This window comes from Trachurus trachurus (assembly GCF_905171665.1).
Source record: "Trachurus trachurus genome assembly, chromosome: 1".
Lineage (NCBI taxonomy): Eukaryota > Metazoa > Chordata > Actinopteri > Carangiformes > Carangidae > Trachurus > Trachurus trachurus.
The window spans coordinates 19,134,230-19,156,437 of NC_139891.1; the positions used below are offsets into that span (position 1 = coordinate 19,134,230).

At 40.8% G+C, this 22,208-nt stretch overlaps 2 protein-coding genes across 3 annotated transcripts; both read left to right on the plus strand.

Annotated features, from left to right (window-relative positions):
* The first annotated feature begins 7,048 nt into the window (after nucleotides 1-7,048).
* synpo2b (synaptopodin 2b) lies at nucleotides 7,049-12,052 on the plus strand. The gene is made up of 2 exons (XM_083976779.1): nucleotides 7,049-7,751; nucleotides 8,670-12,052. The coding sequence occupies exons 1-2, from the start codon at nucleotides 7,064-7,066 to the stop codon at nucleotides 11,027-11,029; spliced, it is 3,048 nt and encodes a 1,015-aa protein (XP_083832905.1). The 5' UTR covers nucleotides 7,049-7,063; the 3' UTR covers nucleotides 11,030-12,052.
* Nucleotides 12,053-15,465: 3,413 nt separating this feature from the next.
* myoz2b (myozenin 2b) lies at nucleotides 15,466-20,411 on the plus strand. 2 transcript variants are annotated; one of them, XM_083974507.1, is made up of 6 exons: nucleotides 15,466-15,599; nucleotides 16,799-16,915; nucleotides 17,843-18,009; nucleotides 18,410-18,503; nucleotides 19,100-19,262; nucleotides 19,372-20,411. In XM_083974507.1, exons 2-6 carry the CDS (start codon nucleotides 16,834-16,836, stop codon nucleotides 19,595-19,597), a joined length of 732 nt encoding a protein of 243 aa, XP_083830633.1. In that variant the 5' UTR covers nucleotides 15,466-15,599; nucleotides 16,799-16,833; the 3' UTR covers nucleotides 19,598-20,411. The 2 variants fall into 2 exon arrangements, with proteins under 2 accessions (XP_083830633.1, XP_083830634.1); XM_083974508.1 differs by lacking the exon at nucleotides 16,799-16,915.
* Nucleotides 20,412-22,208: the final 1,797 nt, after the last annotated feature.

The following is a 22,208-nucleotide window of genomic DNA, read 5'->3' on the forward strand; positions in this document are numbered from 1 at the left end:
AGTGCCCCAAGAACAGAGGTTGCAGTCCCTTCTTATACCCCACTTTATGACTCTGGTTACTTCATTACTACAAGCACGTCTAGCCTTCCCAGACAATAAAACAATCCAACAGATGTGTTACTCAACAAATGGCTACCCCAGTTGTTGGTTTCCCTATAGGAATTTACAACCTAGATCAGTTAGTAAACAAGGTTGTCCATGGGTCATCCTAGTGTCCTTCCTCTGCCCCCAGGTTTATTATGGTCAATACACAAATGTCTCCACTAATGGAGTTAACAGGATTGCTACATGGTCTTACTACAACTACTTCAAAGACTATGTTACCACTTATTACAAGGAGAATACCCATCATAGCAATTTTCCACCACAATCCCAATATAGCAAACGTGGGACAATGACAGTTTTTATTTCGGACAATCATTACCAATGAGAGGGAGTCAAAGATGTTGATAGGCTCTAAGTTTTAGAAAATTAACATAAAGACTGTAGGTTATACTACTGGCGCTTTTATCCTCCAAATGCAAGACGGCATAACAAAGTAGAACATTTCCTCACAGAAATCGTGAGAGTGAAGTTGGGGGCACTGGAAAACATCTGCACAACTCCAAAAAATCAGCTAATACAAAAAGGTCCAAGTGCACGGTAAAAAGGCGTATCACAAAAGAAAAAGAAAAAAAGAAATACAACCACATGTGAAAAAGTATGGGGCAAAGGATAAAACAGGATGCATTTCGCCTCTCAGCTGCCCTCAGCATGTAGACAACATTATTGTAACACCTGATATAGTGCAGCAGTGAGGAGTTATCAGCGCTAAGCCGGTTCACCTGTAGCCAATAAACAAAGATATGCAAAGATAAGACACATTAGGGGGTATGAATAAACCCCAATAGACAAAATTGTATAGAAAAGCCCAACCAATTTTGTATACTTTTTCAGTCACACACTGGACAGACAGACACATGAGCATCTCTGTCTCTCTCAACACTGAAATGAAGGAGCTGTCAACCTGTCTCTGTGCATTTGGCATTTGTGTGCGTGTGTGTGTGGAGAGTCAGAGGAGTCCCTAATGAACGCATGCAGTTGGATAGGTCAGTGGGTAATGCCATTGATTTTGGACCAGGAGGTCAAGGGTTTGAGTCTTGCTAACCAACTCGGGGCATGGAGGCAGTACTGTTAAGCAGATACAGGATAGACGTAAGGTCGGGTCAGGTTTAACATAGTTGTTTCATACAGTAGAAACGCTTTTCTATAAAGCCCAACCCAACCCTACCCTACCCTAACTCCTAACCCCTAACCCACATTTAAATGTGTACTAATAATTGCAGTTGGGTATTTCCACCCTATCTTCCCGTGGGAAACATTTCTATGTTTCCCACATTCTGTGTCATAAACTATAAACTGTTGTCTTGTATGTAACAACATCTATTGCACGTCCGCCCGTCCTGGGTGAGGGATCCCTCCTCTGTTGCTCACCCTGAGGTTTCTCCAATTTTTCCCTGTTAAAAGGGATGTAGTTTTTCCTCAGTCGATATGAGGGTCTAAGGGCAGAGGATGTTGTTTTGATGCCATGTAAAGCCCTTTGAGACAAACTGTTTGTAAAAACGGGCTATACAAATAAAAGTGCCTTGCCTTATTACTTCTGCAAACCACCATTTATAGTTCCATGTACGGGCAGCCTGTCATAGAGAACAGCAGTCTTACCTCATTTATTTACTATACAGCAGCTTTATGACGTGGAGCTTTACCCAGAGTTTAACCCCATACCATACTCCAATTTGGCAGCAATGAAAAATTATTATTAACAGAAATTGTAACTGCAGTTGAAAAGCAACCTGTGTGTGTGTTTGTGCTGAATGTACATCTCTCAGTAGTAGGAGTAGTAGTAGTAGCGGTTTCTCAACTGTTCAATTACTTAAATCACTCAGTAATTAAATTGAGAGTAATAAAGAGTCTAAATGACCAAAGTTGCACTGATGCCATCATTTCAAATCTGTCTAAAAATATCTGCTAAGTTCACTTTGTGATCTTTCTGCATGATGCTAACTGAGCTGTGTCTGAGGGGGCTGAGCCAAGAGCTCCTCTTCTTCTCTGTCTTTAAAAAGAGCAGCAACCATGAATGAGTGAGGCTACACTGTTGGTGAGTGACCTGAACATCTACAATCAATGACTAGCGCTCTGAATCTCTTATATGTTGGTCCTGCACTAAAACTGTCAGCATGTGCGGTCAACAATGCTGGACGTCGACTGATGAGACAACTTCTGGACAAATGTCTTTTACAACTGTTTTTGGGAATTAATATTGTAAGTAGTGGATTTGGTGAGTAATTATTTGATCAATCTCTTTGCCCTCTAAATAGAAGCTTTCTTGTGCATTCTTTTTATTGGTAAAAGTAAACCATAAGTAAATGATTCACCATTTACCAAATAGACCTGGACATGTGAACAGTAATGTAGCAATGGCTCAATATTTAAAGCATCATCACTAAGTGTTTTATTTATTTGATTCAAACATGTGTGTTGTCTGTAGCCCAAATCTTTCTAACTGTTGCTGCACCTGTTTGATATAGTATGGAGCCTATGGAAAGGCTGTGCAGTAATTGCACAAATACGAAATTGAGTTTGTTCTGTAATAAGGCTTCTGGACTGAATCATAAAAATACATTTGTGGAGGCTGTTTAAAAACACGTTTCTCATTAGTGGTTGGGGTCACAGTCTAATTATGTAATAACATGGAAACATCTAATCCGCAAGAGCTCAGTCCTCACAGGGGTCATGCCCCAGACCAAGAGTTCACCCATTTGTCAAGGATGCTGACTCTCTGTTTCCATGGCAATAAGTCAACATAGTGCAGTTACTGCCATACTAGGAAACAGAAATCCTGCAGCACTAAAGCAAGGTTTGATGATGGTGAAGTGTTAAAATGAAGTGGAACCAAGTGTGAAGAGAAGCATGGGCATGGGACAAAGTGTCCAAGAGACTGTGATTCCTATAATCCTGGAGTTACTGTTTCATCAAGGTCTCTATGCAGTTTAAAGCTATTTATCTGATGCTCCAACAACATTACAACATTCAGTCCAGTAATGTGTTTAAAAAAATGTGTGTGCACTGTATGTGCAATGATACATAGCAGTGACTATGAGATCCCCAGATTTTGATCATGTACAGTGGCAAGAAAAAGTATGTGAATTTCTTATTTTTCTGCATTAATTGGCCATTTAATGTGATCCAATCTACATCTAAGTCCCAAGTATAAACAAACACAATGTGCTTAACCTAATACCACACAAACAATTATAATATTTAATGTCTTTATTGAACATATCCATAAAACATTCATAGTGCAGGTGGAAAAAGTAAGTGGACCCTTGGATTTAATAACTGGTTGAACCTCCTTTGGCAGCAATAACCTCAACCAAACATTTCCTGTAGTTGCAGATCAGATCTGCACAACACTCAGGACGGATTTTGGACCATTCATCCTTACAGAACTGCTTCAGCTCAGCCATGTTCTTACAGTAAGATGTCTGGTGTGAATGGCTCTCTTGAGGTCATTCCACAGCATCTGTATTGGATTCAGGTCTGGGCTCTGACTGGCCCACTCCGAAAGGTGGCTAGCTACTCTAGGTCATTGTCCTGCTGCATCACGTAACTTCTACTGAGCTTCAGCTGGTGGGCAGCCACCCTGACATTATTCTGTAGGAACTAGGAAGCCTGGACAATCTCTGGAAGTCATTTTGCCCTTGATGATGGCAAGCTGTCCAGACCCTGTCCAGGTCCTCCACCGTACTTCACCTTTGAGATGATGTTTACATGCTGGTATGCAGTGCCATTTTTACACCACGTGTACAAAGAAAAAAAAATTAAATCTTAGTTTCATCAGTCCACAAAATATTTTCCCATTAGTGTTGTGGAGTGGCAAACTTCAGGCCTGCAATGAAAAGCAAATCAATTAATGCAGAAAACTAGGAAATTCCAAAAGGTTCATACTTTTTCTTGCCACTGTATAAGAATAAAGTTTCTCCAAAAAAAGAGGACTCAAGTTCGGTCTCAAAAACCACCAGGAGCAGTTTGGTGTGTGGAAACAACAGTAAATGAATAATGGATGGGTAGCTCAATCAAATCGATCTATAATGTGGCCGCCTGTATGGTATGCATTTCCAAGGTATTGGCAGGTGGGTTGTTTCAAGTATCTTGAAGAACTTGTCACAGACCTTCTGAAGATTTAAAGGTACAGTAGGGTTGGAGATCCTCAGACTTCTCTCTGAAGCCACAGAGCACAGGCTGGGTTCACATCACGGTGAAGCCTTGCTACATGCGACGGTACTGCGGAAAGCCGCGTAGCTCACATTTGGATTACACTGGGTCGTGCCGCAAAGTATCGCCTTCGTGGCCCGACACTGCACAGAATCGCTAACTTTCCTCCAGCTTTTTCTCATGGCTCATTCACCTGAGATCATAATTAACCATCCAGCATCCAGTTTAGAGCTACGTTGCCACCAACCAGACAGCAGTGTGGTCATGCTTTGTCTCTGATTGCGCACGCAATTGACCCTTCGCGTAAGCCCCGCCCCCTTGGTTACTGTTGCTACGCCGGGCAAGCTTTCACTCCCAGCCATGCTCCTGGCAATATTTGGTATCGATTTCAAAGGAAATATCAGCAAATTTCTGGCTTAACTGTTCTGAGATAATAGAGAGAAGAAGTCACAAAGACCATTCATAGTTTTCAGTGACGTGACTCGCGCAGGAGGATAAAACATCTGTTCAACGACACGACTGGACAATGTACAGAGCAGCAGTAAGGGCTGGTAATTTTACCGTCTATCAACCCACGAAGACTTAGGTCATCAAACTGCAAGTTTTTGGGCGATTGTGAACCACATACAGCTTTCGCTGCTGTTTTTTTTTCTCCCACCGCTGTATCAGTCAGTGAAAGCAGTCCCTGCCTGGAGGATCCCTCGCCTAAAAGCCGTAAAAGCCGTAAAAGTACAGCTGTCATTTCGGAGGTGAACATATGGTTATCCCCATATTTACACTTGCTCAAGTCGAAAAAAAAGTCTGCTCGTATCTGAACATCTCTATATTGCTGCTGCCGCCGGCGTAGTAGCAGCAGCAGCAGCAGCAGCAGCAGCAACAACAACAACAACATCCTTCTCTACAAACAAATGTTTTTCGTCCTAGTCTCAAAATGTGTCCACAAAAGCAAACGTAATGACTCACTGCCGAAAGCTTGCCAGGCCTATAGTTACGGTTGCTAACGTAGGATTGGACAATAGCCGTTTGTGGGAGGAGTTGGCGAAGGGTCAATTAGTGCAGGAGGAGCGTATAAGTGCAGAGGAGGGAGGGAGAGACAGAAACACAGCTTGACTGACACATCAAGATCCAATCATTGACAATGTCACGTTCAACATGATTGGATGGTGATTTTCCTGGCTTCGTTCCACTGACTGACATTTTTCATTTTTGTGAAAAAGCATTAAATCACTTGGTTGCAGAATAAAATCTCCAACCCTACCTTTAAGCTGTCTCAGAGTCTTCCTCATGGAGTCCCAGACTGACTCCATGATATTGACAGGAGCTCTGAGGAGGCCAGACAATCTGTTGCAAGTGAAAACAGTTCTTAATGACTTTGGGTGTTTGGGATAATTGTATTGGCCCGGTTGTTTTGCAATTTGGGACCAGTCAGACCTCTTCCTGTGCAGGACAGATAAAGGTCTACTCTGTACTAATTTAGTAAAATGTGGATGTAAGAATTCAGTTGTGATCGTTGTGATGTGAGTTGTAACCGTTTTTGTTGCATTAATATCAATTGTTTCCACCAGTTGTGGAGTCTGAGGATGACAGTAGCCTATCTGTCAATAAGTTTTTGGGGTGTAGAGTAAGTGTTAAACTGTACAGTCCATGAGGTTTAGTTTGGCTGTGATATTTATATTAAGAATCAACAGTGTATGTCCCACAACTTGTTTTGCGACTTGTATGATCAGCACACCCAGAACAAGCTCCGTGTCTTTTTGCTGATGGCACTGTTGGTTTAATTCTATGACTTATGGCACCACCCTCTGGTGGATGTTGGGAGGTGCTGAGTTTTAGTGTTAAAGGCTTGCACTCTGGTTTGGGATTCCCTGCTATTTTCCAAACTGTAGAACAACTGCTGAACTTACAGAGTTACCGAGTTAGTTTATAGATTGACATTGTGTGGGTGCGAATATGAACAATTTCCAATAGACAGCTGACTCTGATTTTCACAGTTTTTACCAGCTCATGAAGGTTATGTTTTCTGCTTATATTCATTTATTAAACTGAAAACAGCATTCAGTGCCAGCTTTGACCTAAACTTGGAAAAAGTTCAACAACAGTATTTCATTGGGAAACAGATCATTTTTGATAGAAGGAGATTAGATTGAATAGGTAGCTTGTAAGAAGTGAATAATGCAGTAGACATTTTTTTTTCTTTTGATAGATTAACTGTTGATACAACTTAACTTTGGTAACAAAACAAACACTTGCTTAAACTGAGCCAGAAGGTAGCCCAGTATTTCTACTATGTGTAAAATAAATAATCCCTGAAATTTAGTTCTTAAATGGAAATGCTGACATCCATTTCAGTGCTGATATTTTTCTGCAGTGATAGATACACAGAGAGAGAAACCCCGCTGTATAAACAGTACTTCGGAAAACAGCCACCCAATTGTTTTGCTTATACTCCTGGATGTGAATGCTGCTTCCCCCTTGATATTACATACCATTCCATTTAGAGCGATGGCAGCACTGATGGAGCTGCCAAAGTAAAGCTGCACTTCCTATTGGGGATAGGAATAATGATGAGAACTGCATAGTAGCCACAAATATTACAAAGTGCACTAATGCTGAAATCTCATGATCTGACCAGTAAACACTTCCTTTCAGTGGTGTTTTGAATTTATGTTGCTAACATGTAATATTAAAAGTCTGTTAAAGTATCTGATTATATCACAAAGTGAAAGGCTGCTCAGCCTGAAGTTGTTTGTCTTTGTTTTAATGAAGGTATCAGTGGTGCCACCCAGGACCTTGTGAAACAGCATTAAAAATGGAACCAGAAGCTGAAGATCCAGACAACAATGATAACTTGGCTCCTTGGTCAGGTTCAGATGGTTCCCAGGAACTCTGTGCCTCTGAGTCTTTGGCAGAGTCCTACAATGAGGATGATATCAGTGATGAGTACCCTTTAGACCCACAGCCTCATCATATCCCCACGTCTAATCCTCAGTCCCCAGAACGCCTTCAGTCACAGGCCTGGGAGTCTGCAGGTGAGCAGCAGTCCCCGCCTGAACTAAGTGGAAGTGAAGAGGATGTCTCATACCAAGAAGAGGATGACATGTACCTTAGTGAATCAAGAGAGTCGGTTACAGAGTCTCCTCATATCCAAGCCTCAGTATCATTGTCCCCACTCCCAGAGCGCCCTGACTCTAGGCCTCCCGCTGGCCAGATATCACGACTGCATTCCCCGTCATCTTCCTCCTCTCTTGGCTGTGCTGCTGACATGACCCTGGCCTTGACCCTGACCACAGAAGAGCCACTGGGAGCAAGTAATAGGCAGGACTCAGGGACTGGGAACAGGAGGGTTGAATCTTCAGAGGAAGGAGGGAGTGGTGAAGCACCTCCTGCTTCTGTCTTCTTTGAAATTCCAGACGAGGGTGCTGAGCAGGCAGAGAAGTGGAACTCGGGGTCTGACACAGATCTGTGCAGACCTGACCGGCACAGGGCAAGGCACACACGTAAGTGTCTATCTTCTTTTCTCCTTTATATATAAATATTTCAGTGCACATACACATGTAGTTAGGAGTTAGTAATGCAAACTGTTTAACTCACCATGATTTTATTTTTTAATTGAAACAATGTATGGTTCATTAGCATATGATATTCTGTGTGTGGTTTAAATGCAGCCTGAGCCAAAGATTAACTTTAAGTCTAAAGTTATATTTTCTGCTGGCAATCATTATCATTGATACGTAAGGCAAAACACTTAATTTAAACGATAAATAACTTGTGCAAAGCATTGTGGGTGCTGGTTATTTTCATGCTGGGGTCTATTTGAGGTGGAGTTACAGGGAGAATTCCCATGGCTTTAACAGTCAGAGCAGGATAAGAATAAAATATGACCATATGATGAGAGTGGCAGAAACAAATTTGACAGACACTAGCATGTGTCACCCTGGCCTGTCACCCGATCCCTTTTCCAATCGTAAGACTGGACTGCAATGGAAAGTGAGCTCCTCACTTTTCTTGCCTCATGGACCCCCCTAAGTTAGCTGTAAGTAAATATGATGCTTTTATTAGTGTGCTTGCTTCAGCAGGGGCAACTTTAAAATTTGTCTCACTCAACATGAGTGTGCTTACTTCACATAATAATAATAATAATAATAATAATGATAATGCTCAGCCAACATGTTACTACGTATTGATGCACCTTTCGAACTGAGATCACATAATATCAAGGCTAATGTTTTCTGTAGTTTATTTATTTTAGTGAGCACTTATAATTTCAATACTTCTAACTCACTGATAAAACACAAATATAAAGTAATGTGCGTTCACAGTTTATTTTAAGAGTTGCATGTTTTCATTTTCCTAATGCCCCTCCCTTCACTCTCTCTCTCTTTCTCTCTCTCTCTCCCTCTTTTCCTGTGTCTCAGGGCTCAGCCACAACGAGAGCCAATCAGAAAGGCATGTTAAGGAAACCAAGTCTAAATGTAAACGAATTGCTCAGCTCCTGACTGATGCACCCAATCCTCAAAATAAGGGCGCCTTGCTGTTTAAGAAACGTCGCCAAAGGGTGAAGAAGTATACGCTTGTGAGTTACGGGACTGGTGACAGCGAAGACCAAATAGAGGAGGAAACTGAAGAAGTCAGATCAGCTGGGTATAACTTTGTGGCAACAAGTGATTCTGAGTTAGAGGAGGAGTTTTCTGTTTATCACCAACAGCATAATTTAAGTCTGAATTGGGGAAGTGTTCGAGAAATGGAGGCGCTACCAGAGACAAAAGGGAAGGGAGTTTTGATGTTTGCCCAACGCCGCAAACGAATGGATGAAATTGCGGCAGAGCGAGAAGACCTGATGAGTAAAGGATTACCTGTGGGGGAGTTAACAGAACCTGAATGTACAGAAGCACCAAATATTTATGACTCTAAGCAAATGTACATGCATGCTGATCAGGTCAACTACATGGATGCAAGTCACAGGCAGCATGTAGAATACCAAGAAAATATTCAACAGATGAACCACCTGGATAACGCGTCAAGACCCCTGGTGCCAAACAGAACTGCGAAGCCCTTCCTAGGATTTCAAGATGGCACAACTGGTCATGCTGTCATGCCCGGTGGAGTTGTTCCAGTGACAAAGAGGAACGAACCAAGATTCATAGTACCTGTGCCCATTAACACCAACCCACAAGTTTGGTCGCCAACCGGAGACATTATAGCCTCAAGAGATGAGCGAATATCTGTTCCAGCGATCAAGACTGGAATCCTACCAGAGTCAAAAAGAAAAGCCCCCGTTAAACAGCCAGCACAAGGATCAAATCTTCACCATCAAAGCAAAGGGGACAGGAGGTCCTACATTGAGTCAGAGGAAGACTGTTTTAGTCTTGGTGCAGAAGCTTGCAACTTTATGCAACCCAGAACAATGAAGCTCAAAAATCCACCTCCAGTTGCCCCAAAACCTACGATCAATCCATCCTGTCCACCTTGGATGGGGAGAGGTCCCTCTGGTGAGCCATATCCTCCACCAAGAAGCCCAGTGTCACAACCCTCCCACAGTTCAGGGGGGCCTCATAGTCAGCATTACTTACAACAGCAAGATTGGGCTCAGTCTCAGCAGATGGCCAACCAGTGGGCACCAGATCAAACCCAAGCAGCACTTCAAACACCTGTCAATGCCTGGGCTCCGATCAACTCCTCTTCTCAGCTTCATCTTCAGCCAACCACAAATAGCTGGAATCAACAGGCGCCACGATCCCCAGTGAGTATGCAGGCCCACAGTCCTACTTACAGCCCACATCACCCACCCTCACCCTCAAGGAATAAGTCAGCTGAGAACTCAGTTGTCTCTTGCCCACCACAAGCAGAGAAGTCATACACCCACGCATCAAAAGCAAGGCAGGCTTCTCCAAAGGGCAGAGTCTCTGACAGAGGTATTAATCGGGCTGGTGATGGTTCAACTATGGCAGGAAAAGGTGCAGAGTTGTTTGCCAGGAGACAGTCCCGTATGGAGAAGTTTGTTGTTGATTCTGAATCAGTGCAAGTTAACAAAACAAGATCTCCATCCCCAACTGCGTCCCTCCCTAACTCCTGGAGGTATTCTTCCAATGTCCGTGCCCCCCCACCTTTATCATACAATCCCCTTCTGGCTCCTTTCTACCCTCCGTCTGCAACCAAGCAGGCCCCTTCTACAAGCCCCAAAATCAAGCCTAAGACCAAAGAAAAACCTAAAGCACCCCCAAAGCACCTAAATGCCTTAGATATTATGAAACATCAGCCTTATCATTTGGACTCATCGCTGTTCAAGTATGATGCAGTCCCTGAGGCCAAAAGCCCCAGCCCCAAACCAACTACGGTGTCCAAGTTTGAGGTTACCAAAAACCTTAAGCATAGGTCTGCCTCTTATCATACTCCTTACAACACCTCTGAGCATGCTGTTCAGGGCAAGGCAGAAGCCCCTGCTAAGTCTCCAGGAATGGTAAGTCCCCCAAATTATTCTGCCCACGAAAACACAAGATCAGCTGAGCCTCTTGCAACTGACAAGCGCTTGGATGACAAGCACACTGTCACACCTGCAGCCCATCACATAACCAGCAAGCAAGCACCAAGCGCCCGACCCACAAGCAGGTCCTCCCAGCATTCATCTACTAGTGAAAGCATAGCTGCAGCTTTTTCTCCTGCGTCTCTTATTGCTAGAGGTGCACGTCAAATGGCTCCTCGGCCAAAATTCTCTGCTAAGAAGCCAGGAGTGTCAGGCAAACAGTGGAAGCCTGTTGCTATGCTTCATTTGTCCTAATACTGTATATGGTCAGGCTTCGGAGTTGTCAACACTGAGACGATAGAACACAATTATGTCTGCCAACTTGCTAGCATCTGAAATGTCTTACTTAACTGGAAATGTACACCTTTGCACTGTCTAAATATAGGCCACCTAAAAAATCAGTTGCAGTGTGCAGCTATATGTAGCTGATAATGTACAGAACACATGAAAGGGGCAATTCAATGTACTGTAAACCTACTTTAAAATTGTAATGGAGAACAAACTGAAACAAAAACCTACATGACGTAGCATATCACATCATCTTCCTAAAAGTTGGAAGGTGCTTTCAAAAGGAAATATGAGACAAAATCATGTTGAATGATTCTCAGGAAGTGCTATTATGTGCAATATTTGCAGAGAGAGCCTTGTTCAACTAAGGTCTCTTGTTTGAGTTTCTTTAGTTATAATTTTGTTTTTTGTTTTTTTGTAACCAATAAGATACTGATACTGTAATCACCACTAACCCCAAAAGTACACACACAAATATCTATTTAGTTGTCCAAAATTTGTCTGAAATATTTAGGTTTCATAATTCTGTCATCTGGGATAGCAGTAACTCAAATTCAGAATTACATTTACGTAATATTTTTGAATAATTTAGTGTGTTTGGGGAGAAATTGTATGCACTTCTTTTTTTGGATGAAATTCCTTCAGTCTCATTCCAAACTTTGATGACATCACAACAGCTAAAAGCATCAATGTTAGTTGTGATCATTTACCCTGATGACTTAAAATGTTTTTTATGTGGATGTGTTTTCTGCAATCATCAGTTATGGCCAGCTATTGAACTGTCTCTAAAGTCATCAGTCATTCTGTATCCTCATCCTCGATGTAAAACATGAGCAGAATACCACAGAGGTTTGAGTTGGGTGTTACTGACTCACATTATTGATAGCGACTCAAAACGAAAGTCTTGTTTGTCTGTCTTTCTGACATATCACTCTTTATTGCACTTCTTGTCATCACACAACACTGTCATGCCATTAAATTTCTCTTTCCTCCTACCTGTGTACTTCCTGTGTCATGAGCTTTGACTATGTCTTCCTGAGCTGCTGTCACTTCATTTTCTTTCACCCACATATCCTTCTGTGCCTTTCTTACTGCCTCACACTTTCACACTTATTTTTACCGCAAGTTAAGCAAGATCCACTGCATCACTGATTGTTTTCAATAAAGTATAGCTTGTATTGACATATTATGATAAACTGCTGAAAGTTAACACTGTCACTAAATGACGTATGTTTGGACAGAGGGACATACTGTGAAAATATACATTGTGATTGTTTTCACAGCATTTCTATCAGTCTACCTTTAGCCCTAAATGTAAAATGTTTGGAACTAAAGTCGTTGCTAGCAAAATCAGAAATCCACTATGAACTAGAGTTTACATTTTGCTATTGACACAGTACTTGTATTTTTTTGTGTCAATTACAGTACAGACCAGATTCTGCTCAAGTACACACAAGCACAACAACCAAGACGCAATGACAAATATTTTAGCACATTTGTTTTTCAGGAGGTTTCTCTGCTTGCCTGAGAAATACCAACAACACTAAATTTTGCAAGGACATCACAACATTTATGGAGATGAATCAATCAGATATGCCAATATTTACTCCAAGTTGTGACTAATAATGGCAATTTAGTATGGCAATATTTTAAACTGACAAAATATACTCTTTTAGAGTGAATATCCTCTCAAGAAGAGAAAACAAAGACAAGCTGACTGAGAAAAAGTTCCAAGCAAATTTACATCATCTTTTAAATGTGTTTCATGTAGTAACACTGTTACTGTACTGTATTTTGAGTTGCTGGGACCAACACCAGGTAAGTTCTGAAATACTTTTCTCTTATTTTTAGTATTTATTTAGTAACAAATGTTGAATGGAGGTGTCTTTCCAGACATTTGTATCACAAAAAGATTTTTGTGTGATTTCTGGGAAAACCCAACCCAGCCCCGCATGGCAGTGTTTTTTGATACACTGACAAAAAATGCGAATGTTAAAAAATTAGCAACAAAACATGATCGTTTCACTCCAAAGACCATGTTCAGTATAAATGAAAAGGTCAGTCCAACTAGAGCAATGACCACTCCTTTGTTGACTACAGTGCATTATATAACTTCAAGTAAAATATGAAAAATTATTAGCTGCAGAGCCAGAGGGTGGCAGCAAAGTCTGCAGCACTGCTGTCCCACCAGTCAGCTGATGTGTGTTTTCTTTCAGGGTTTTGGTCGAAGCCGCTCTCTGAGCCTGCCCAGACGACTGAATTCGATGCCTTCAGCTGGCCTTATGTCACCCGTGAGCACACCTGGACCCCAGACATCTTTTCAACCAGCACAGAGGCAAACATCCTTTCAAGAAAACGTCTACAAGCCACTGTCTCCATGGGAGGCGGCATCCAAAAGCCCCCTTGGTTCAGTGGATGAGGCGTTTGTGTTTCAGGGCCTCCCGTCATCTGTTGCCTCTAATGTCAACGCTGCAGGGCAACGCAGATCTCTGCCAGAGCCGCCAGACGAATGGAAGCGCAGGGTGTCTCTTGATCCTCCAGCTGTCAGCAAGAGTCATTACCATGCAGCACCTGCTTTCCAGGCTCCATCTCTGAGCAGGACATTTTCACCTGAGAAACCGAAACCAGCCTTCTATGGGCCCCCATTCAGACCTGCACAGCCTCTAAGGCCTGGAGTATCCCCTCTTGCATACATGACATCCATCCCCAGTCCAACAAAGTGCTCTTCCCTCTATGGTGCAGTCTACAGGAGTTAAGATGAAAGGGAAGAGAAATACACATGTCGATGAACACAAGTATAAACAAATTAATAGGTTAAGCAATATACAGTAGAAAACAACAATTGGCCCAGAGAGATGGATTAAGTTTGATGTGTGATGATGAAAAAAAATAGGTTGTTGTTTGCTTATTTTAGACGCTTTATCAATTTTGTGATCAATGTTGTTTTTTTTGGAGTGATCACTTGATTTGAAGAGCACAACAACTCACTGTAGCTTCTGTGTTGTGTTGCTGATGAGATATTATCCTGATGAGCATTGATGGGAGATTTTGTGCAGTGATCATTGAGAATAACTTTGGTGGACCAAAGGTGGACCACCGCAGTCATGTTTTAATGAGATGAAGCATGTGTTATGCAAGTTCAAGTTAAGGTGTAGCTGAGAGAAAGTTGGTGTTACTTTTTTTTCCAGTGGAGTTGTGTTGTGTGACGGTGTTGGTAATTATTGGTTATAGATATTTGGTATGAAATAAGGCACTTAAGAAAAACTCTAATGTGACTTTATCATTCATTTACCTCACTGGGCCTTTGTTATCACTTTTCATGATTTCACATCTGTATATTTCATTCAGTGATGATGATTACAGATGTTACAGACTGATTTTGTTCTAATGATTTGTATCTGCATTGCTATTGCAGTGGAAACATACTAAAGGAGTGAACAATTTAATCTGTAGCACTTTCCAGTGACAGCCAAGTGTAAACATACTACTTTTTTTTGTAAGTTAAAATGTTGAGAAACAGGAAAGCAACAACATGTTTGAATCCTAACAGTGATCTTTACGCAAACTGATGGTTGAAACATGAGATTTAAAAATGGATAAATGCTTAATATTTTTTAGGTTAAGAGGAATAAATGTTGCATGCGTACATTGATGGAGTATTCTACCTTTGGTCCTACACTGTGTGCTTTTAAAGTGTAAACCGAACCTCAGGTTCTGTCTTTGGGTGTGAGGGTTTTAACAATATAGACATTTCTAAAGTAGAATCTAGAAATATATAATCAGGGTTTTGCCAAACTGTGTTTGATGGTTTTCTTTAGTAAAATGTTATATTTTTTGCACTTTTTAAACACAAGCTGAAAAATTGAAAGACACAAAAATGCTTTCACGTCTTTATAGTGTTGTTTTTGGTGTTAGATCTGATCCACAATTTTCAGCATCACGTTAGTGTAGATGAAAATGTTTGTGATCCATTTTCTGGTCATGTGTTAAGTAAAGATTAAAATAAGGTCACACCATGAACTTAGCTCACGTTTCATCTGAATTTAACCCCCTCCAGTGATTTGTATTTCATTATCCAAAGTCACATAATTGCACATGATGACAGCAACACAACTCAGTTTTAGGAGAGTGCAGCTGTCTTGACGACCGCCCCGACGTCGCAGAGGTTACATCAACCCACAAAGAAGTGTTGACTTTGAGGATTCAAACCAAGGAAAGAAGTGTGTCTGGAGGGAAGTAGCTGCCTAAAGAACATCAGTGGGCATGTGTGTGTTGACCATCCTCCCCTCTCCCCCCGGTAGCTATCCTTGCCCCATGGTGTTTGAGAGTGGTTATGAGTGTTTGGCAGGTTAAATTTAGCCTATTGATGTAAGCTGCATTCCATTCACAACAGACACAGAGACACACTCACAGTCTGGCTTTAGTGCCCGTGAGTGTGAAGATCAGGGAAGATCAAACTACCTTCTGTAGTTGACCCCTGAGTCTCCGTGTCTCCCCCTTCAAGGAAACAGGTTGCACGCTAGGGACACCATCACAGGTACGGACAACCCTCATCAGGGTCTATTGTGTGAATATGTGGTGTATTGTGATTCTGTTGTCTGTGTACGTTAAAGCATTCAAGAATGTCACTATATTGTGATAGAAGAAATGTGGCTGCATCGAACTAACACTTTTTTTTATTTCATCGAAATAATAGGAATCATTTTTGTACGATCTTATGGATTAGTGATTAATTATACATATTTTGTCTGACTGACAAATTTTGCACGTGGTCTATTTTGCATGGGATTCATTAAAAAAAATCTCATAGCTGTAAATTCAAAATGCAGGTTAAACTGAGCTATTGAAAATTTTAGATTTTTTAAAAGATGTATATTTATACATTTTACTGTCTGGTATCATGTTTTACATTTGAGAAAAAAACAAACACTAAATTTATACAACCACTGGAATCTTTAGTAAATCTAAAGTTATTTTGGATAAAGTCTCCCTGCACTTTTTTGTCTTTTTTTGTATTGTTGAACATTTGCTGTGTGCATTTAAATATACAAACGATACAAATGTAGTACATGATATTCCCCCCTTGACCTTTACACAGGTAATTTATCTTGTGACAACATTAACAAGGGATGCCACTAACGTTAGCTCACATACTCCAAACTTTGGTCCAAAAGATGAGGCCAGATTTAAGAATTACGTGCGTGGTACCATTGCAAGTACAATGGGTCTTTGGGATTATGCAACACATTGTAATCTGTTAAATGTAACCTCTACAGAGATTATTACAACACGGCAAAAACTGATATGGCAGATTTAAACCGCTGGGCACCTCACAAGCCATCTTCAAATTCTAATATACAGTATATGGGAATGCAAATGAGAGGCTTTATAAACTTAAAAAAGATATGCATAGTACCAGTGTGTTATGTAACAGAGAAGAATATATGTCTAATGAAAGCAGGAGTCGCTCTGTGTTTCATCCTGTCGTTACCCTGACCATCTGTTCTACTCATCATTTCATAAAACTAATAACACAGAGTTATAGATTCAAGGTTTTTTCTCTGACATCTAATAAACAACAACCTTACAGCTGCACTCAACAAACACCAGACTCTGTGTTTTGCTAACTCTAACACTGCACTGATGTTCTATGGGATCACCTTATTAGGAGTAAAACTCCCTCTTTATGACTTGGGCAGAACAACTATACATCCTGTGTCCTGTATGTGTTTCCAGTCCTCCTGAATTCTGCCAACCTTGCCAAAGCCTCAATGTCACAATTCTGTACAATGCCAACTGGAGAGAGGAAGAAGTGTGCAGCAGCTATTTGCCGAGAGGTCCATGGTACCAATGGTATGATGTTAGAGCTGAGGCTCAGCGGACAAACACACTGCTGCCAGAGAATATCCATTCTGATCTGGGTTCAAAATGTCAGGGCTATTCTCCAGCCCTTGCCATAAATAAGCGTACGGGGTGATGTACTACCTATGGTGACTAATCCTTTGTCGTTGTCCTTTTCAAAAGTCTATTTCTGGTTGGGTGGGTGGGAGAGGGGAGGGAGGGAGATATTGCGGGGCCAACTGTGTAGTTGTTTGGATAAAGTGAAGGTTGGTGACAGCTGGGGTACATTCCGTCACTATTGGTGGATGAGGGAGCATCGTGTGCATCCAAAACTAATTCTCCACTACAATGATAACTCATTTCCCATGACAGGACAGACAAAAAGAAAAGTTTTGAGGTTTTCGACACCTTTGACATCTTTTTTTCTACGCTCCGTTAAATCCCTTCAGCTGACAAATCAAATCAAGTATCAAGTGTATATTTATATTGTCGATCCTGTACTTTCCAGCTTTAAAACCAGGGTGGGTTTAACCCAATATAGCCCAGGTGCAAAAGCCACTTTTCCCCTTCCTTAATCAAGGGATCATAGATTTACTTTTAATTTAAAATTTTGTAATGAGTACAGCCAAATAAATGTACGATTAAATAAACGGCCAAATAAAATGTCATGCTGTAAACCTGGGTCTTTTGGGACCCCTCATCCTATTATATAATGTTATTTAATTATAATCTAATAATATTGAACAGAATGGGTAAAATGTGTCATTTTCTATGTTATCCCTTTCACCTTGACTCAGTGATACATGATAATTGTTTAAATATTTGAAAATGTTACCTCAACACTATAATGTATGTAATGTATATAACAACACTGGTACACTGGCATTGATCATGCGATCCTCAACATCATATGTTTTTCTCATGTCTGTTGCCTGACAGGGGACACCATGGATCTCGGAAAGAAGCTCTGCACTCCTAAAGACATAATGTTGGAGGAGTTATCGTTGCTCTCCAACAGAGGTTCTCGGCTTTTTAAAATGCGCCAGAGAAGATCTGACAAATACACATTTGAAAGTATCCAAAATGAGGCGAACACACTGCTCAATGTAAGTCAGCCCATGTGGGTTATTCTGTCATTTTCATGTTTTTGAATGACTGAATGTATAATATCTTAGTTGCCTGTGTGTTACTCGTTCAGCAAATTTATCAGGAAATATTCTCTTGGAAAAAAAAATGTTACAACACATGGATGATAACAGAGACATGTGCCACGTGCCTTCTGCATCCTCCTGCCAAACCCTCTGAGAGGCCGCTCAGGCACTTTGCTGAGGAGCTGCTCCCTTGTTATCAGTGCCTGCGTGTGTGTGCATGTGACGTGCATATGTATCTGAGCACAAGATAGACAGGAGCAGTCAACCACGAGCCAACTTTGATTGTTTAGTTGCGCAACTGATATTTCATGCCAAATTGAGTGTGTGTTCTGCTCTGCTTTATTCTGTTTTCCAGAATGATATTTTAGCCGAGAATACACACACTGTGGAAATTAAAGTGGACGCACCCGGCCATGGAAATACTGCCAACGCAGAAACCACTGCTTCAGGTAATAATGCTCCTGAGGAGGTACGGCTGTTTGTGTTGACAATGTGGGACATTTTCATGTAAAACAACTGATTTAAAAGTATAAGACAATCTGTTATTATTTAAAGTAATAAAATGTGTAAACTATACTGTCACAAAAATATTCTAATAACTGGTAATATCTTATGGTAGTTAATTTGTGTATGCCTCCATGTATCTAACTATGATTATAGAAAAGAATTCCATTTATTTTTATTTCTGAAAACCCAACAGAGCCCTGTGCTCATTCCAAAATGCTTCAGTAGGTTTCATCCCGTATCGACACATTATACGATGAGTGCACACTTCAGCTATGTGGTATTTTAAGGCCTCACATCGTACTGATGGACAACTCAGTCTGTCTGTGTTAAGTGTTCTCTAAGCACAGTCTCTATTCATAATCCTATCCACTCTAAAATCCTCAGCCTCTCCCCCCAAAAAAACTGGCTAAAGAAAAGGATCTGTGTTAACCCTTACCTGCACATCAAGCTGTCATATGATCCTGCTGCGACTTTAGTGCAAATTTATGATCTTATGCTGATATTTCTCTTCTGGTGTATCTGCTCGTTTCTGTTCTAGATGCGACTGCAGAGAAGTTAAACATCACAGCTATGCATAAGTCCTATCACTCTCCATGGGAGCAGGCGATCCTCAATGACCCAGACCTCGCTGAAACCATCAAACTGAGAATGCCTGAACAAGACCCACGACCAGACCTTCCTGACTACAAGTGTTTCAATAGGTGAGGGTAGATACAAACAAACAGAAAAAAACACACACACACACACATTTTGGTGGAGTAGTCCAGAGTCCAAGAGACAGTAGAACTCACACCTTGATCTAAATTACAGGGTTGCCACGCCTTTTGGCGGCTTTGAGAAAACTCCCAGAGGAATCACGTTCAAACTCCCAGAGGTGGACCTGAACCCCCCCAGCTACCCAGAGCTCCAGGAGCCGGGGATCAAACGCCCCACCTTCAACAGGACGGCCCAGGGATGGATATCTGAAGGCACTCATCTGATCCTACCCACTGTCACCCTGGAGCCCGCCGACATCCCAGAGTCTGACGACCTGTAGACGGCTCCACGTGATCTGGCAACATGATGTTGGCTGTAATATTGTGGCCTAATCCAATGACGACAACACAACAGTCAAATTATTAGCACATTTGCAAATTCTTACCACTATTTTTGGATTATTCTCACGCAATGGACACAAAATGTTTCATTCTTTTGTTCCTCACATGACTAGTACATTCGCTGTTCTCTAGAAAATCTGTTTCCATAGAAAGTCGTGTAAATATCCAAAAGAATTTGCTACACACAAATCACTAAATCCAGAGTTTCCACTGATGCTGAAAACTAAACTGTAAATTTTTATAAATTTCCAAATGAAAAGAGATCTATGTAATGTAAATACAGAATGCAACTTATTTATTGATGGAAAACAACCAAAACTGGAACGTGCAGTAAGTTATAGTGTAGTATTCTTATTATAGACATTAATAAATAAGTGAAACCTTACATATATTTAAAGCTATATATAGATATACAGTAAATATAAAGATTAATTAATCTCTATTGAAAAATACATATTACCTAAAACTAATTATTTTCCACTTAAAGTGTGAAATAAAAGAGGAAGTTCCGTTTCATGTCAAGGCCCTAGGTCCCTGACAGAAGCAGAGGAAACAGGAGATTTCACTGCGAAAAATCAGAGGTGTCACGAATTGAGGAGGACCGAGGAAGCAGGACTTTGACTTGTGATGCGTGGGGTCGTGCCAAAGAGCTTCTGATTAGAAACGCTGCATCTCATGGACTCAAAAGCTTTGAGTTTGTATGTAAACAGGAAATAACCACTCCCTGCTGAGAACCATGTTACACAGAGACTGTTACACCTGCCCTGTCTGGAGTGCAATGACAGTAAAGAGTGAATATAGATGTTTGTTTGTTTCATTTTGTAGTAGCACAAAAATACACTGGATGACTGTGAGTGACATGTAGTGTCGACTTGTTTCTGTAAAATCAAGCAGAAAACATTTGGGGAGCACAATTTTACTTTTACTTTTAATTTAATATAGTTTAAGTGTTTGATGTGTCAAACTCTCCTGCATACAATACAATAAGTTCATAATATACATCTAACACAAACGTACATATTCAATGTGACTCCATCTGCCCACTGGATGAGGGCAAACCTCAGTACTGCATACCATGATACTCTTTCATCTGTTTCCTGTTTGCACAATAAGAAATATTAATTTGTATGATCTGTAATTAAGTCAGACAGTGGCATAAGGAGACACAAAACATCATTTGCGTGTGTTTTTTCTTACCTACACTCCAAAAGATGAGCTATTCCATGTATTGAGATATAACTGTGAGAAGGTCTAGAGGTTTGACAGTAATAGTATCTGATACTGACCTCGATTCAAGGGGGGGGGAGGGGGGGGATACACTGGAAGTTAAGGCCGGTCTTGACAAAACTCTAACAACTTGACAACAACAACAAAAAACTAACTGAACTAAAACTATTACACAAACTCCAACTCATAGTTACTGATGATGATGTGCAATTCAAACAACACACTGGAAACTGGAAAATAAATGAAACAGATACAGACAACAAAGTCCAAAAATAACCTTAAGGACAGTTGAGTCTGGCAGCTCATCTCAGCTGTGCAACATTCAGCAGCAGAAATATGTAGCCTCATTTTCTCAGTGTTTTTATAAATAATACCAAGAAGTCTCTATGTATCCCCAGGGAGACTTCAATGCCAAGATTAGAGACATGCCAAACACAGTTATACTGTATTTATTCACACATGTCATTCTCAAAGACTGCACATGGCCCACACTCTCTATGTATACATTCACTTAAGTATACAGAGCTGAATATATCAAAAACCTGTGTGACTTAAGCATCCAACTCAGTTCATTATACAGTACAGTATGCCAATGGTATTATGTCTGATTATTTTCTCAATTAATTAATTGCTTTGTACAAAATAAATTGACAGAATAATTCGGTGATGTCTTCAAATAGCTTTTTGTATTTAATGCAAAACAAAACCCCCCAAAATTACTAGAGACAGAGACAGAGAGATGGAAAAGTGGCAAATGTTCACACTAGAGAAGCTGAAATCTTTACAAGATTAATTTATTTGGGTATCAGAATAGAGCTTATATCTCTTTCAATCAACTGATTGATTCATCAACTAATGGTTTTACCTCTATTTTAGTGCATCGTTGAAATGATTGCAGATGCCTGTTTAATATCATTGCAACACATACAGTGGTGTAAATAATGGACTACTGTAAGTGCACGCTGGATTTACAAGAGGTGAGAATGGAAGCAGCTGATGAAGACTTGACATGAGACATGCCGATGGTTTAAATCACTGCATCACCACATCACTCATTAAATCCTGGATTTGTCAAACAAATCTGACATTTTGTTTCTTCTCTTTTCTTTTGCTTCTTTTGATCTTTTCGACTTGAAGGATTTTATGTGTTCACTGTGTAATGAAAACATCTCAGCAGATCTGCTATAAAAAAAACTGGGAGAGAGACAGACACACACACACACACACACACACACACACACACACACACACACACACACACACACACACACCAATTACTGAGTGTGATTTTTGCTGACGCTGGCTTGCATGCACCATCAGCCT